The sequence below is a fragment of the Thermobia domestica genome, chromosome 7 (genome assembly GCF_964235325.1).
Source record: "Thermobia domestica chromosome 7, izTheDome1.hap1.1, whole genome shotgun sequence".
Taxonomy (NCBI): Eukaryota; Metazoa; Arthropoda; class Insecta; order Zygentoma; family Lepismatidae; genus Thermobia; species Thermobia domestica.
The window spans coordinates 185,592,914-185,608,672 of NC_137460.1; the positions used below are offsets into that span (position 1 = coordinate 185,592,914).

Consider the following 15,759-nt stretch of genomic DNA (forward strand, 5'->3'; position numbering starts at 1 on the left):
ATATTTTGTCGACTGAGGTGAGGCTTTTTATATCATTCTGGCAAGACACTTTCACTTTCACTTGTAAGTTGTTTACAGAGTTTCTTCAAGGTTGTTTTAATCCTTGTTTTAGCCAAATGGAATATTGCTATTATAATTTTTTTTTAAATCATACTCATTCTATTTTTGCATTAAACAACACACAGCCCATCTTACTTGAAGCTTGTTCTTAGTCATAGTCGTAAGGACATGACTCAAAAAAAGAACAGCTTTACATTTAAATCATACTCATTTTTTTAAAATTAAAACAAGCAAGAAGTTAAATTGAAATGGCTGTGAAAATACAAAACTAAAACTGTTGCTAATTCGCAAATTTGCCTATAGGACTTACAAGTTGAATGGTTGCAAAGTAAATTATAATATGTATATATATTTATAAGCAATGGCAACCAATATTTGAGTATGTATGTAAAATACGTATAAGTAAAAGAAATATAAAATAATAACATAAATTGAATAGTGAATAACATGAAATAATTGAGAAGCAAGCAGTACGTTATTTGTAAATAATACCAGTAAAATGTTGTTTGTATTTAAAGAAAGAAGCGAAAAATGCGTTATTTAAATACTGAAGATGAATACTGTAATGCAGTTGTGAACAATTTGTAGTATATTAATTTTCTGGCTTCTAAAGCTATGAATGCTGTACAAACTTCCTAATGATGTGAAGAGAGTCTTATCCGTGTGGCTGATGCTCTCTGGATGGACATCGATGAGCGATGGCGTGAGATGAAACATCTGAGACGAAACCATTGGACAGGAGCGTGCTGATTCATATGGGTGTACTCCATAGAATCACTCTGACTGCGTATCAGGCAGGGCCGACGTAAAGTGAAGCATCCTTGTTGAGTGGCCAGCTCTCCATGGGATGACTGCACTGAACATCATGTCGGACGACGGAAACCCTGGCTGCAAACTGATGTCTGAAGATGTTAGCACTGCCGCTGGTCATCTGTAAGTCTGTTTTGGGCGTTAGCTACCAAACAGTGATGCTGGAGAGTGAAGATGAGGATGTAAACGAAAAATGAATATTGGAAGTTTGCAGGATCCAACATGGTGGCGATATTAATCTGGAAGACATCATCTGGATGTTGCGGTTGATGAGAAATGCTTGAGTGCTGAAGACTGGATGCTGAATGGAACATCAGTTGATCCTTAATGGGCAGAGACAGGCTGGGCAAGACCATGTATCGACTGGGTGTAACATTCCCAAAAGCCAAATTAGGTACGGGGAATGGTCGAACCACCACGGCGAATATGTAGAATTGCTATGACAGCTGCTCTAGACGACAGATGGTGAAGCTGGAGCCAAATCCAAGCTGTACGACGGCTGCTCTTATAGAAAACCTCTGGGGTGGCACTTTTTTGTACTGCTGGGTGGACGTCTCCAGGGATGTGGAACTTGTCAGGCTGCTGCAAACTGCATCCGGTGTATCAGCTACTCTGAAAGACTGGAACTTGGTGCTGGAAATGGGTGTCTGTTCTGGAAGTGAACAGATCCTGTTGAAAACATCTGCTTCATAACAGCAAAGTCAATCCTGGGATCGGATTGAGAAAACGTCTGGGATGGTCATCTGGGTCGGGCTGGCTGCATTAAAATCATCTTCTTCTTCTCGGCCTACGGCTGGATGGTTAGCATGTTCTTGGAAAGGACATCTTCTTTAAAAAGGCCTCTTCTTCTAAGAAAGCTTCTTCTTCTCTGGAAGGTATCTTCTTACTGGCTTCTTCTTCTTAATGGTAAATTATGAACTGGTACTGGACAGATGCTGGACTGGCTGGCATCTCTTGGAAGCTGGATGGCATCTTTGGAAACTGGATGGCATCTTCTTATTGGCTTCTTCTTCTTAATGGTATCTGTGGTTGTTGTCTCTCTCTCTCTGGCCAATGGTTGATGGCTTAGGACAGGGTGGGGTGATGGGTGATAAAACAAAATATTAATCTTAGGTAAGAGGTAAATTTAGGTTCAACATAAAATTTAATTATCTTGGGTGGGAATGACTATTTAATTTCACACCAAATTGGTTGTTAAAATTTTGAAATTTTAAAAAATTGTTTGAAATTATGCTTATTACTCATATTTGGAAACTAATTAAATGTTATTTCTAAAAGAAGTGCTGAGATTAGTGTTATTAAGAAAGCACTAATATGAACTAACATATTTTACCATTTTAGAAAAATGTAACATCATTAAACTAAAATATAAAATTAATTTCATAAGTGAGATTAAAGATTAATGGTGTACGTTTTAATGATTAGCTACTATATTCATGCCTGAATGGCTTCTAAATAATAAGTATTTTATAAGAACACGCCTCTGTTGTATCATAGCCAATAAATATGAAAGAGAAAAAAAAACTGTCCTTAGTTGTGGCCATATGAGATTAATGATAAATGAGACTGACTTCATAATTTGCGAAACGATAGTTTAAAAAACGCTAGTTAAAGCAAATGTGAAGTTAAAATAAGTAATGTTCAAAATACTGAAAGTATGTTGATAATATAAACCAAGTTTGTAATTTTCAAAGCAAATTTTAAAGTGATAAAGAGCAAGTGAACTTGAAAGATTTTAAAATCTTACCTAGGAAATAGAGACATGTTGAGCTCCTATGGATGTCAGTGAAAGACTTGATACAAAAGCTGGGTTATTGAAGATTTTATACAAAGTGAAAGGAAATGTTTTACATTAAAGTTTCCTTGAAATTTGTTATTTAAAATAGAAAAGAAGCAACTTGTAACAAATATGAAATGTTATTGAAAATAAATTTCCTTATTTTGAAGTTATTTGCAAGCCGGAAAGAAAGTCTGAATTTTGACACTTGTAAGAAAATATTTTGAAGTCAGAAATTAAATAACATGTTTTGTAAGAAGGAAATGTCCAAAATATGTTGTGACTAGAAGGATGTTTTTGAAAGTGAAAGTTAGGAAAATAGTGTTGTTTGCAAATGAAAATAGAGTATGAAAAGTGAGAGTGACGTCAACATGCCGTTATGAAAGTGTTGTAGACTTCCTTGTTTTGCAGCGAGGAGTTTACAAATATTTATCTGGTAACAATTTTGAAAGTGAAAGTACTGTAACCATGTTTACGGAAAGAGAATGAAAATATCAACAAATGACTATTATTGAAGGGCAAGAATTTAGAAAATAGATTGTTATGAAAACTGTGTTTAGATAATATGTTTACGGAAAGTGCTGTAATAGCGAAAGTGAAGGTCCTATTTACTTGCTCATGAGTATTTTAAATTTGAAAGTAGTACTTGAAATTTTGAAAATAGTCAGTCAAAACAGGATGAGAAATGAGATAATGAAACAAAATAAGAGTGAAATGCAATTTTTGTTTTGATTAGTATTGTTATGGAAATGAGTAATGACATAAACAATAATCTAAACTTACTAAACATATTGAAGTGGAGACATGCTTCTTTACGCTAAATACAATAGCTAGCATGATAGCTGCTCAATGCAGTATTTTGAGTATGGAACTAAAAAAGCATTAATGATGCTTAATTTAAATGGAGTATATGAAAGAGCTAAATCGCTTATGTTAAGATTATGTATTGGGTGTAAGATCGCTGTTAGTTTAGTATCTAGATAGCGATTAATGACCCTAAATTTAATTAATGTATTAGTAGTACATTATTTTGCCTAGTAAAACATAGGACTTGAATGAATATAGTTTAGTCTTAATTTCAATGAGCGCTCTATAAAGAAATAAGACAAAGGTGCATAATGCACTATGTAATATGAAATGAATAAGAAGAGGTTATATGAAGGACCTCTTTAGTTTATTTATGGAGGAGTTGTAATCTACCCAGATTGTTCCAATACAACCTATAGGAGTACGAACCTAAAAAGGCTATTATTGTGATTTGGAGAGTAAGGGAGGTTTGAACCAGAAACCTCTGTTTCTATGCTAATATTTTTTTTTATAACACTAGATTGGTATTCGGCTAATGGAAATGGGCCTACTCTTCTTATCTAGCGATTTTATATATATATATGTTTACTTTTTTTTTTTTTTTTTTTTTTGAAACCTAGTGTTCTTAGAAACTGTGTTGGTCTAAAAGAGAGGATCGGTCTCTCAGAAATTATTGGCCGATTTATGTTACCCCATTACTATGTTAGACGTTAAATTTCTAAGAAGACTAGAGCAATATTCTATGTATATATATGCTGAAAACTGTAATAAAGGTAGGTTTGTCTGTTAGTAACATGGAATGCAACGGTGCTATGGACTGAAATATATTTGAAAGCCTAAAGGAAGCACCAAGCACATAGTTAAGTTAGCATATGTAGGACATAACGGAAAGGATAGCAAGTATCTGTGCTAAGAGCTATTTTCTACAAATGCTTGAGTTAAAATTGTAAAACTGATGCCTGCTAAGTGTATTATGAGCAAAGCATAAAAAATAAACTTAACACTTATTGGCATGAAATTAATTTAGGAGTTTGTTAGGATGACAAGGCTATACATATGATTGTCTTTGCCTGGAGGGAGTCATGTTTTATCTCTTATAAAAAATATTGTATTTCTCTATATATATATGATTATTATGTGTGAATGAAATGGTTAGGATCTGTTAACAGATTTATTGTGATTAACAATTAACAAAATTTACAATCTGCATTTCGAGCATGAGCAGATATATTCCAACAGATTACATAATGATTTATTGGAGCCAAAAACATGTAAGTGAAACAAGTACATATATAAGATGAATTAATCATAACCTCGATAGTTAGGTCCTGTCTAAAGGAGACCTACCCACAATCTGTATAGCATTTGTCATCATAACATAAATCAGGTAAGATAGGAAAAGACAACTTACAAGCCAGGAGAGTGTGCTGCCATAGTGAATCGAAGCCTCTTCAGACGTAACGTAGAATCTTAAGGTGTTCCAAATACAAGGAATGGAAGAGAGAATCGAATAGAATAGAATATTTTGTCGACTGAGGTGAGGCTTTTTATATCATTCTGGCAAGACACTTTCACTTTCACTTGTAAGTTGTTTACAGAGTTTCTTCAAGGTTGTTTTAATCCTTGTTTTAGCCAAATGGAATATTGCTATTATAATTTTTTTTTAAATCATACTCATTCTATTTTTGCATTAAACAACACATATGTAAGATAATTGACTCCTATACATACCAATATAATCATATAAGATAATAGGTCCACATAAAAAGGTGTAACTTTACATCAAAACCAAACACGTGGTACAACGTATTGCTTACGTTTATATTTTGGCAATTTTTTACCCATAAAAGGGAACAAGATGGATCACCCAAATTTATAATGATACATATTGATGTCCTATACTATTATATAAAATGCTTAAATTTGGCAATTTCCAAAATTTAAGGGGTGGTACCCCTCCCAAATTTTAAGAAGGGTGCACTAATATACCTATGTCTTATGTAAGATAATTGACCTCTATACGTACCCATATAATCATATAAGATAATAGAACCGCATAAAAGGGGATAACTTAGACCAAAAACGAAACAGGTGGTACAACGTATTGCTTACGTTTATATTTTGTCAATCTTTTACCCATGAAAGGGAACGAAGTGGACCACCAAAAATTATCATGATACATGTTGAGATCCTGTACTATGATACCGGATGCTTAAATTGGAAAATTTCTAAAATTTAAGGGGTGGGCCAAGGTACTCCTCCCAAAAGTTTAGAGGGGTGCATCAATATAACCATGTCTTATGATAGGGAATGGACCCCTATACACGACAATATAATCATATAAGGTACTAGAACCTCATCAAAGGATAAAATGGGCCAAAAACAAAACACGTAGTACAACGTATTGCTTGCTTACGTTTATATTTTGGCAATTTTGAACCCCTAAAAGGGACCGAGGTGGACAACCCAAATTTATAGTGATCTATATTAGGGTGCTGTACTATGATACCAAATGTTTAAATTGGACAATTTCCAAATTTAAGGGATGGGCCAAGGTACCCTTCCCAAAATTTTAAAGCGATGCATTAATGTACCCATGTCTTATAAAAGGGATGGACCCTATATACGCCCATCTAACTATATAAGGTAATTAAACCTCATCAAAGGGGATAAATTAGGTCAAAAAACCCCGAAATTTGACTTTTTGGCAATTTTTTACCCATGAAAAGGAACGAGGTGGACCCCCCAATAGTGATACAGGTACTTACCATGGTCCTAGGCTACCACACCAAAATTTTAGATTTGGCAATTTCCAAAATTTAAGGAGGGTGGTCCTATGTACCCTTGCCAAAATTTAGGGGGTGGTCCCAGGTACCTCTGCCAAAATCTAGAGGGGGTGGTTCTAAGTATCCCTAGGTCAATGACCCCGAGCCAAGGCCATTGACCTTTGACCTATGACGTCACAAAAATGGTTGCTGACAGTTGCATATACGCGGGGACCTACTACTGCTATGCCCTCCAAAATATTTATCATCATTAACATGGCCGCATTCCTTAACCGAGTCAACTTGATATGCTCACTACAATTAATGTTTGTGCTGTATTGCCATTGCGAGTGAAGAATCAAATGCCAGTGCTAATATTTGCTTAAATTTAAACAGACAGGGAAACCAGAATTTATTCGTTTTTTTGCAAAATAGTAATTTTCTGTTTATTTGTATGTGGTTATTAGATGTAAGTTGAACCACATAACTCAGCCCACTAAAACAAACAAAAGCCTCTTTTCTGTCATTTCACTACACAGACCTACATACTCTGTTTAGGTAGTACCGGTATCAACACTTCTCTATTTCTTTGGATTTAAGTATTAGAGTATTACGCATTATTAGGTGCACTATTATTAGGAATGACTTAGAACCTTTCTAAATTGATTTCATAAGCAAAACTGAATAATGGTATAAGACGTAAGCTTTAGCAAAAATTTAATGAAAACATCTGCACTTTAGATATGAGTTTGCACAAAACCAAGAACAAAAAACCTCTCCAGTTCATGTGGGAGATGTCACGTCTTTGCGTAAAGCTCTTTAATACAAAAGATTATCAATTTAATAATAACATGAAAGAGATCTCGATTGATCGCGTGTTTTTTTTTTTTTTTTTTATTATTGAAAATTAAAACAGAACACTACGAAAGATTAAGTCCAAGTGTTAAATTTGTAAAGCCAACGGGTTAACTTAGAAGAACACAAACACATACATGACACACACAGAGAAAAATGAACAATAACTGTCTTGTTTAGAAATATGCCTATTAGCACTGAGTTTTCAACTATTGTGCTGCTAAAATGTCTTGAGCCGTGGCAAAAATGCGAACTAAAGCTCACACCGCAACACACCCACGCGCTGAACCAATAAGGGTTCAGCTGTTGCTAAGCGAGAGAGCCTTAGCGAAAGAGAGTGGAATTCCTTCAGCCGATAGCAGCGCCTGGAACGGAAGACTAATTATAGAAATGTATGATGCATTGAAGTTCATGACACTGCTATTTAGGAACGAGCTTTTTTATTCATGAAAAAAAAATCAGTTGTTTCGAATGTTCTGCACTAAGTGAAGTATGAGCATCAGTTACGATATTGCATCCACAACTAAATACTCTTTCCGATAGAACGCTGGTACCTACACAAGCACTAACGAGCCAGAAGAGCTAATTTTGGAAAGTCACTGTCATGAGATTTCCTCCAGTGAAGGAGGTTTTCTTCCATATCTGTAGGCAGTGGTGCTATTCTAATTTTCTAATAACTGGTTATATATATAAGAAAGAGATAGTAGATTGATACATAGAAAGATATCCCTCTCCCTCTCTCTTAGGAAGCAAATCATCAAGATAGACAAAAGCAATTTTTTCACTGGATACTACAAGTGACAAGTAGAGACCTACACAGCGACCTAATATAAGGTGTTGTGACGAAATTAGGTAACACTGCGAATATCTTGGAAACGAATTATCCAAAATAGATGTTTATCAAGAAGTATTGGAAACTCCTTAACTTGGCAATGGATCAACAACTGTTGATAATGATATGTATGCGTTTCAAATTAAATAACCCTTTGCACTGATGTGATCCCAGTTTTCATTCTTGATATCTAACCAGTCCATTTGAAATTAAGAAAAATCGCTTATACCTTGTTCTGAGAGATCATATATCTAACCTTGTAGCTGTAAGAATTTCTAAGAACAAAGATAAACAAACTATAACTTGCTCGTTCTTTGGTATAACGGTAACATTTACTGTTATGTCTGGGTATAGCAAACTCGAAATATATTAACAACCGGTTCTAGCGAACCGGTGCGAATCAGCTGAATAGCACCACAGTCTAGATGGCACTGAAATATATATGCATCGATTTCCTGTTGCAGTAAGGCATCAAATGATTAGCACAAAAGAGAAACGGGGATTCCCCGATTTTGTTTTTGTTGATTGTGTACGTCATTCGTCCATCTCTGAAATGAAATGAAATTTTTGAGTTTTACGTTCCATGGTTATGCCGGTTAGGCTAAAGGAGACGCTGATAATGAGAAATGAATGAAAATGGTGGAATGAAGAAAGTGAGAGGAAACGGGAGAACCCCAAGGAAACCCACGCAACGCTGTTTGTCCACCACAAATTTCACTTGGCGGAAGCAGCGTTTGAACCCGGGACCTCATACACCAGAGGTGAACGCTCTACCATTGAGCCACCGCGGCCCCTATCGTCCATATCTGAATCAAGTATTATTTGTGCGTGAGCTTAAAATACAACGCACGCACGTGCAAGGGCACCCATGTTGTGGTTTCCAAGGGAGGCAAGTATAAGCGTCATTTCAAATATAGTTTCAAATTTTGCTGTAACTAATGTAAAAATTCTATTGGTTTTTCGATATTTCCAATTATATTTTCCTCTTAGGGGGGCGAGCGCTCCATCTTGCCCCCCCCCCCCCGATGGAGTGTCCTTGAGGGGAATGCGGCGTAGGATCGACACTGCGTACGATTGAAACTGCGTAGGATCAAAAAATTCAGCTCAAAACCTGTTTCGATCCTACGCAGTTTCGATCGTACGCAGTGTCGATCCTACGCAGTGTTGATTCTACGCAGTTTGGATCCTACACAGTTTAAGTTTCAATCATGCGCTCAAAACATATATATTTTTTCTCTCTCTCTTTAATTTGTTTAACCTGTGCAGCTATAAATTAGGGTTATATTCATGGACTCCACACGACCTAAACTGCGTAGGATCGAAACTGCGTAGGATCCACACTGCAGGTAGGATGGACAAGTTACAGGCGTATGGATTGAGAATCAATTATGATTTGAAATGATGACTATGTCGGAAGTGTAATACTAACTTTGAAACAGCTGCGACGGAATATAATGTAAAATAGTTATGTAATATGAATTTAAAGTAATGAAGAATATGATGTATGATGAATATTGAAGGATAAGAATAATAATAATGTTTAACGAATATTTCGATTGTAAAGATATTATTTCGTAAAGGCTGTCAGAAAGTTAGAGAAACAAAAGTCAGATAAAGATTCATATGCTGTTCTGTGTGTACTTGTCTGCGTAATATGAATGAAAATTTATATGATTTTATGTACAGCTTAACGACCTAATCACCAGTTATTCATATGTATTTCAACAACGTTACAATACTGTACTTCGCTTTGGGAGTTTCTCATTTGTACACTGAACCTCAAATCGATTTATAATTGGAACACGTACCCGTGGGAGTAGGAGCATTTCAATGTATTCCGTTACATTTCACAAAAATATTTTTAACCGTAAAAGATTCGAAATTAAACTACTATTCAAACAGAGAATAAAATTACGAAAGTTTACAATTATTACTGGAAATCAATGCTGTCATCCATTTTGAACATTTTAAAAGAACATAGTTTCTAATGTATTGAAATTTCATTTCTTATGAATAGTTTGAAACGTTGTAAATAGTTGTAAAGAACCTGAAGAAAAATCATCAAAATCCTCCTACAATGGGGAAGCCGTGTTAGACATGGAGTTAGTGGACGCAGATGGTGGCATTGGAAAAGTCCGGGTCTCCCGAGCACAGTGGTGATATCAGAAACCGGGACCCAGCCATGAGGCTCCAGAAAAATGGGGTCCGGAAGTTTTGGGCGCGGGTTCTTTCTATACGCCTATTAAACATGGAATTGTATGTGGGTGGTGAAGTTGGAAATGTTCGGGTCGTCTGAGCACAGTGTTAACGTCAGAAATTGGCCCCTTGTCTCAAACGTTCAAAAATGGTGTCCGGAAATTTTGAGCTTGGCTTCATTATATTTTTCTTTTAAGCATGGAGTTATTGGATACATATTGTGGTGTTGGAAAGCTCCGGGACCTGAGACTCCAGAAATGAGATCCCAAAAGTTTGGGTTCAGGTCTCTTTTATTTGCCTATTTAACATGGCGTTGTACTATAGTGTTAGCGTTTGAAAGGTCGGGGTCGATTAACGAAAGCGGTAATGTCAGAAATTGGGCCCTGGCCTCGAAGCTTCAGAAAATGTGGTTCCGAAATGTTGGGCTCGAGTCCACTCTATTTCTCGTTTAAGCATGGAGTTGTTGCATACAGATGGTGACGTTGGAAAGATCCGATTCCCTTCAGCACAGTGGTGGTCAGGAACCGGGCCTTCACCATGGGGTCCCAGAAATGGAGTCCCAATGTTTTGGGCATGAGCCCCTTCTATACGCCTATTAAACATGAATTGTTGTACGAAGGTGAAAAACTTGTATCTTCCGAAAAAAAAAAAAAACTTGTATCTTCCTTATAATTATTAGATAATAATCTCAGCTCCTAAACACGTATAAAAGATACCGAAGTTATATTTCAGCAAAAAACAATTACCATAAAACATCTCTTTGCATGTGTAATGACTGAAATGTATTATACTTTGCTTCCCTCCCAAATAAATAAATAAACGATTACAGTCGATAAGCGTAAATCTGGCAGAACCTATTTTCCGAAATCTAAAACAAATCACGCAGATTGTTTATTGCTTGTTCGAGATTGTCCACATTACATTTTCGGTCGCGATTGTCCACATCACATTTTCGGTTTTTCATTGTTTGTAGTTAACTATACCATAACAGAAATTCCCGCTACGAACAAATTACACGTTAGGTATACGCCTATGTGTCTCGTCTCGAGGACTTCTGGGCCGCGGTGGCTTGGTGGCAGAAGGTTCACACATGATGCGGGGCCCTGGTTCTATACCAACTTGCGCAAAGTGTGGTTTGTGGTGAACAAACACCATGTGTGAGGGTTTTCTCGGAGTTTCCCTTTCCCACAACTTTCATTTCACCATTCCATTTATTCTCATCATCTGCGTCTCCTTTAGTCTACGCAGGATGACAGTCGGACATAAAACTTAAAGATTGCATTTTCATTTTCACATTTGGAGACCCTGTATCTGTGTTCCTTAAGTGCCCAAATGCTAAATAAAAATGGGTTGGAAGGCCCATGAAGTTTAGAACCTGGTACACCCATTATCTCAACTCGCCCAAAAAGTTGAGGGCTCACGTTAAGTTAACGCCCCAAAACTTTGGTTTTCACACCTTATTAACTATATTGGCCCAAAAGATGAAATTTGTAAGCCCGTCGATCTTTACCTCGACTAGCCCAGAAAGTTGGGAGGCTCTGGTGAAGTTAGCCCCCATTTTCGGCGCCTATATCACATTAACTATGGGAGAACGAAAGCTGAAATTTGGTAACCCATTCAGCCCGTAGACAGTACTATGTAGGCTATTCATTCTCTGGACCAGCCCAGAAACTTGGGGGGGAGGGGGCTCACGTTAAATTAGAGCCCGAAATCTTTGGCGCGCATATCTCATTAACCCTTTCGGGAGAAAATCGATTTTGGGGTTTTCGTAGACTTTCAGTTAATGATTTATTGCCCAAACACTGTTAGCCCGATTTATATCGTTTACGTCTTGTAGTTTAGAAGAGGGACATGGCTATTTTTTAATGTAAGTTAGATTGCAGTGTTGCTAACGGGAGGGATTATTGAAAAAATGAAGGAGTGAAATTTCTTTTAAAAAAAATTCCCTAGCCGAATTTCATGATTTTTTCTAGCTGGCAACACCGAAGCCACATGGGTTCAAGTCACCTAAAAACAATTTTCTGGTATGTTGACAAGGTACAGTAAAAACCTGAAGTCGCTGGCTGCCATACAAAGAGAGAAAGAAAAAAAACTCTCTCATAATACACATGAAATTTTGGCACTTCTTACGCGTCAGAACCAAAAATCAGCATACATGGTGGTTCACCGGCTTCCCTAATTATCCAATCGTGCTCCTCTATGGTGCGTTTTGTAGGCCAAGAATGATTCCAGACAGTTGTACGTTGGTTTGAATATAGCCAAGGACACTGAAATAATAGGGGGGGGAGGATAAATTTCCCAAATTTTTCACAAACAATTACAATTAACATTAAATTACAATTAAAAAAAGTTTTAATCATTTGTTTTAAATATTTTGTTTTAAACAAAACAACCCTGGAAGTTAGTAAATTTGGGACGAAGCCCAAACTAGCAAAAACTTGAACTAATTACATGAACCTTCGATTGTGCCACCTGCAAAGTCTATAAAAGAAGTGACAATTCACAGCAACTAGGTAACTAAGAAAATGTTAATCTAAGTCAATTGAACTTAACGGCAATCTTCTGAACAAGGAATTTGCCAACTTGATCAGAAGTCGTGACTTTTGGAGGGAGGCTTCTCCTTTCTCCCTGCTGAGACAAGACTTAGCTTTTTTGGCCCTCCTGAATAAGTCATAGTCCCCCCAAGAAAAACTTCCTGGGTACACCCCTGTATGATTATTTAATTATATTTGTCACTATTTTATTTCTCAGTTTCGTTTCTATGCAGTTTGGTTCGTACGCAGTTTCGATTCTACGCAGTTTCGATCGTACGCAGTTTCGACCGTACGCAGTTTCGACGCTACGCAGTTTCGGTCGTATACAGTTTTGATCCTACTCCGGTTTTTCCCTATATAACTTCAAAAAAAATACTATTACTTAATATTCTGTGATTATAAAATAATTGTTTTTTTATTCGATTATATGACCTTATCTGTTTTCGATCCTACGCCGGTTTTAGTTTCGATCGTACGCAGTGTCGATCCTACGCATGTAACCCTCCTTGAGCACGTGTTATGTTATAGAAAGAACTTCTCTCTCTCTCTCTGAAACGCACACCGCCACACGCGCACATTCACAAATGCACACACATGAAATAAACACCTACACACAAATAGAACACGCATATTTTGTGTTACCCTGTTTCACTCTCTCATTATTTCCGCAATGATGACCAATATGATAGTTAGGAAAGAAATTAAATGACTATTTCTATTAACTTTTTCTGAGGAAAGAGTGGTGGATTAGAAGGAACACAAGTCTGTTTTCTGTGACTAACAAGTATTCTGAGATATCCGCCATTGAAACATTTTGAGACCAGATTGTCTATATCAACATAAATATTCAAGACCAATCAATATGTTGAATATCCATATTTGATGATGTCGATATCGATATATCTATTCGATATCGATATCAGAAAAATATCGAATGTCGATATCGAAATTTCGATATCGCACAGCCCTAGATCTATCCTCAACGTTTACTTAACGATGAGAACATTAGTTATTGAGGACAAATAGTCAATCTGTGAGAGTTCAAGGTTAATGAAAATTCTGGGTATTTGAGTGTTAATGCGAATCTTTTGTTAATCATCAGTGAATTTACGAGTTTGATTCTTCCCCTCCCCTTCATGAAATTCTGCGCATGCTACCATTTAGTAAACCCGGATGGAAGAATAAACAAACGCATTTGTATGTTTGTTTATTGAAGCTAAAGGCCTTACAGATTTCATCGGCGGCACCTTCAATTTCGACTTCGTCTAGCAGCTAAAACTTCAGACAAAACCACAATCCCGGAAACAACTAAATAACTGGGTATTTATTCAATCCACGGGCGTCATTTGGGGAGGACCGCGGACAATTGTTCCCCTGAATTTGATAAACCCATTCTTGTTAATAAATTGTATACTAATATACTAATAAAAGCGTGAAAATCCTATGTCGGTGAACAATTCCTCTGGCAAAATCTGAAATGACACTACTAATTCAATATAATGTTTACATTTACTATTTAACACTTTCAATCATAGTACAGTTCCGGAACAACAGTTACTATAGTTACGTTAAATTCGAGTGACGTTCCGGAATGACACGGCCATTTAAAATACCAACAAAAAATTAATTTTGTACGTTTTTTATTTGAGAAAGTAATTTTGAGTGCTTTATGAATTATCTTCTGGCAAACCTAATCCAAAAATACCTTTCAGTCATTGCAGAAAGAGAACTAAAAAAAAAGAAAAGAAAAAAAGAAAGAAAGAAAAAAAGAAGTGTATCATTCACAACACTCGAATTATTAGTTCGCAAGATATAAAGTTACGAATTGTTTGCAATGATTAGTCACATGTGTGTTGTACGGAAAAGAAACATTCTAATAGACTGGTACTTTTTCTTTCATTTCTGAGTTTCAACCGTTTAGAATATAAACTTAGGAAGATATGATTTTTTTAAAAAAATAACCTTTATTTTCTTCAGGACACAGAAATTGTCAATTTAAATACTCCTAGGATTGAAAATGTTAAACCCTATGTATAGACAGTTTTTTTTTTTTTAAATCAAATTTAACGCGCTACTCAAATGTAGTTTTAGTACTACATCATGCCGCAGTTCAATCATTAAATATTGAGATAATCATCAGATTGACATTTTAAAGACATCCTGTAGAAACAATCTGTCAGTTTAACGTCCCACCATTACACCCTCCTGTAGAGACAGTGAAACTCCGAAGTCTCGAACTTCCCTGAGGTTAAGAAATGTTCGTGCGAACATAATTTAAAAAATATTTTTTGCAATTATTGGATGGCAACACTACAATTTGGTAATTGTCATAGTGAAATTGTCATGTTTTACAGAAAGAGTTTTTATAATTAAAGGAACTAAAGAGCAATAACTAAATAAACAAAATTATACTCCGACAATTAAAAGCATCAAAGATGCATGAAGCGCATTACACATGTGCTGCAGTACATGGCACTTTCACTAGAGCATGGTCAATAACCCATCCATTCCTTCAAAAGATTTGCAGTTACGGTACTCAATCCCCTTCTGCACACAGAAAGAACTATGGCTATTAAAATGTAAACTTACCGAACTTGCTTCAAAGTAAACAAACAAAACTACAGCAGCAGAGGCTATACATGATTTCAATGTTCTTCCCATTTTCTTTTCGATTAGACCTTATTACACACGTTCAAACTGTTGACGAACGAAAACTCTTCCTGCCTCTGGAAAACCGTGCAACGATGGGTAACGACCGAAAGAGGCGGAGCTGAGCAGATTCTCTTCGTCACTGGCTCAGTTCACTGATACAGTACAAGGATGACTTCTGCTCTCACAACTGGAGGAGGAGGAAGTACAGGACGAAAGGAATGACGTCATAGCAGTTCGAGCAGTTTTGCCATAAGTGAAAGAAATTAACTAACGTGCAAATGACGTCCACAGTGTTTACTACTTTTTCAAGGCTAACAACGTGCCTTTATCTCGCAGTTAACTATGCTTTATCTTATCCATATTTTATCTCATATTTAACATTACTTGTCTTACACTTAATGTGGGTAACGTGTGTGCAGTTTTAATTTCAATTCCCAGAGGGCTACCTATTTCGAAAATATACCAGGATAC

General features: G+C 36.3%; 1 protein-coding gene across 3 annotated transcripts in view; it reads right to left on the reverse strand.

The window, feature by feature from the left end:
• Positions 1–15,466, reverse strand: part of LOC145690608 (uncharacterized) — a 127,676-nt gene extending 112,210 nt beyond the window's left edge. The window contains exon 1 of one of the 3 annotated variants that reach the window (XR_014132251.1): positions 15,226–15,466. Coding sequence is in view for 2 of the 3 variants with exons in the window: in XM_081765665.1 (XP_081621791.1) it covers positions 15,226–15,297 (72 nt within the window). In the remaining variant the exon portion in view is untranslated. The remainder of the gene's footprint in view (positions 1–15,225) is intronic. The other 2 variants (XM_081765665.1, XM_081765666.1) reach the window with 2 other exon arrangements.
• Positions 15,467–15,759: the final 293 nt, after the last annotated feature.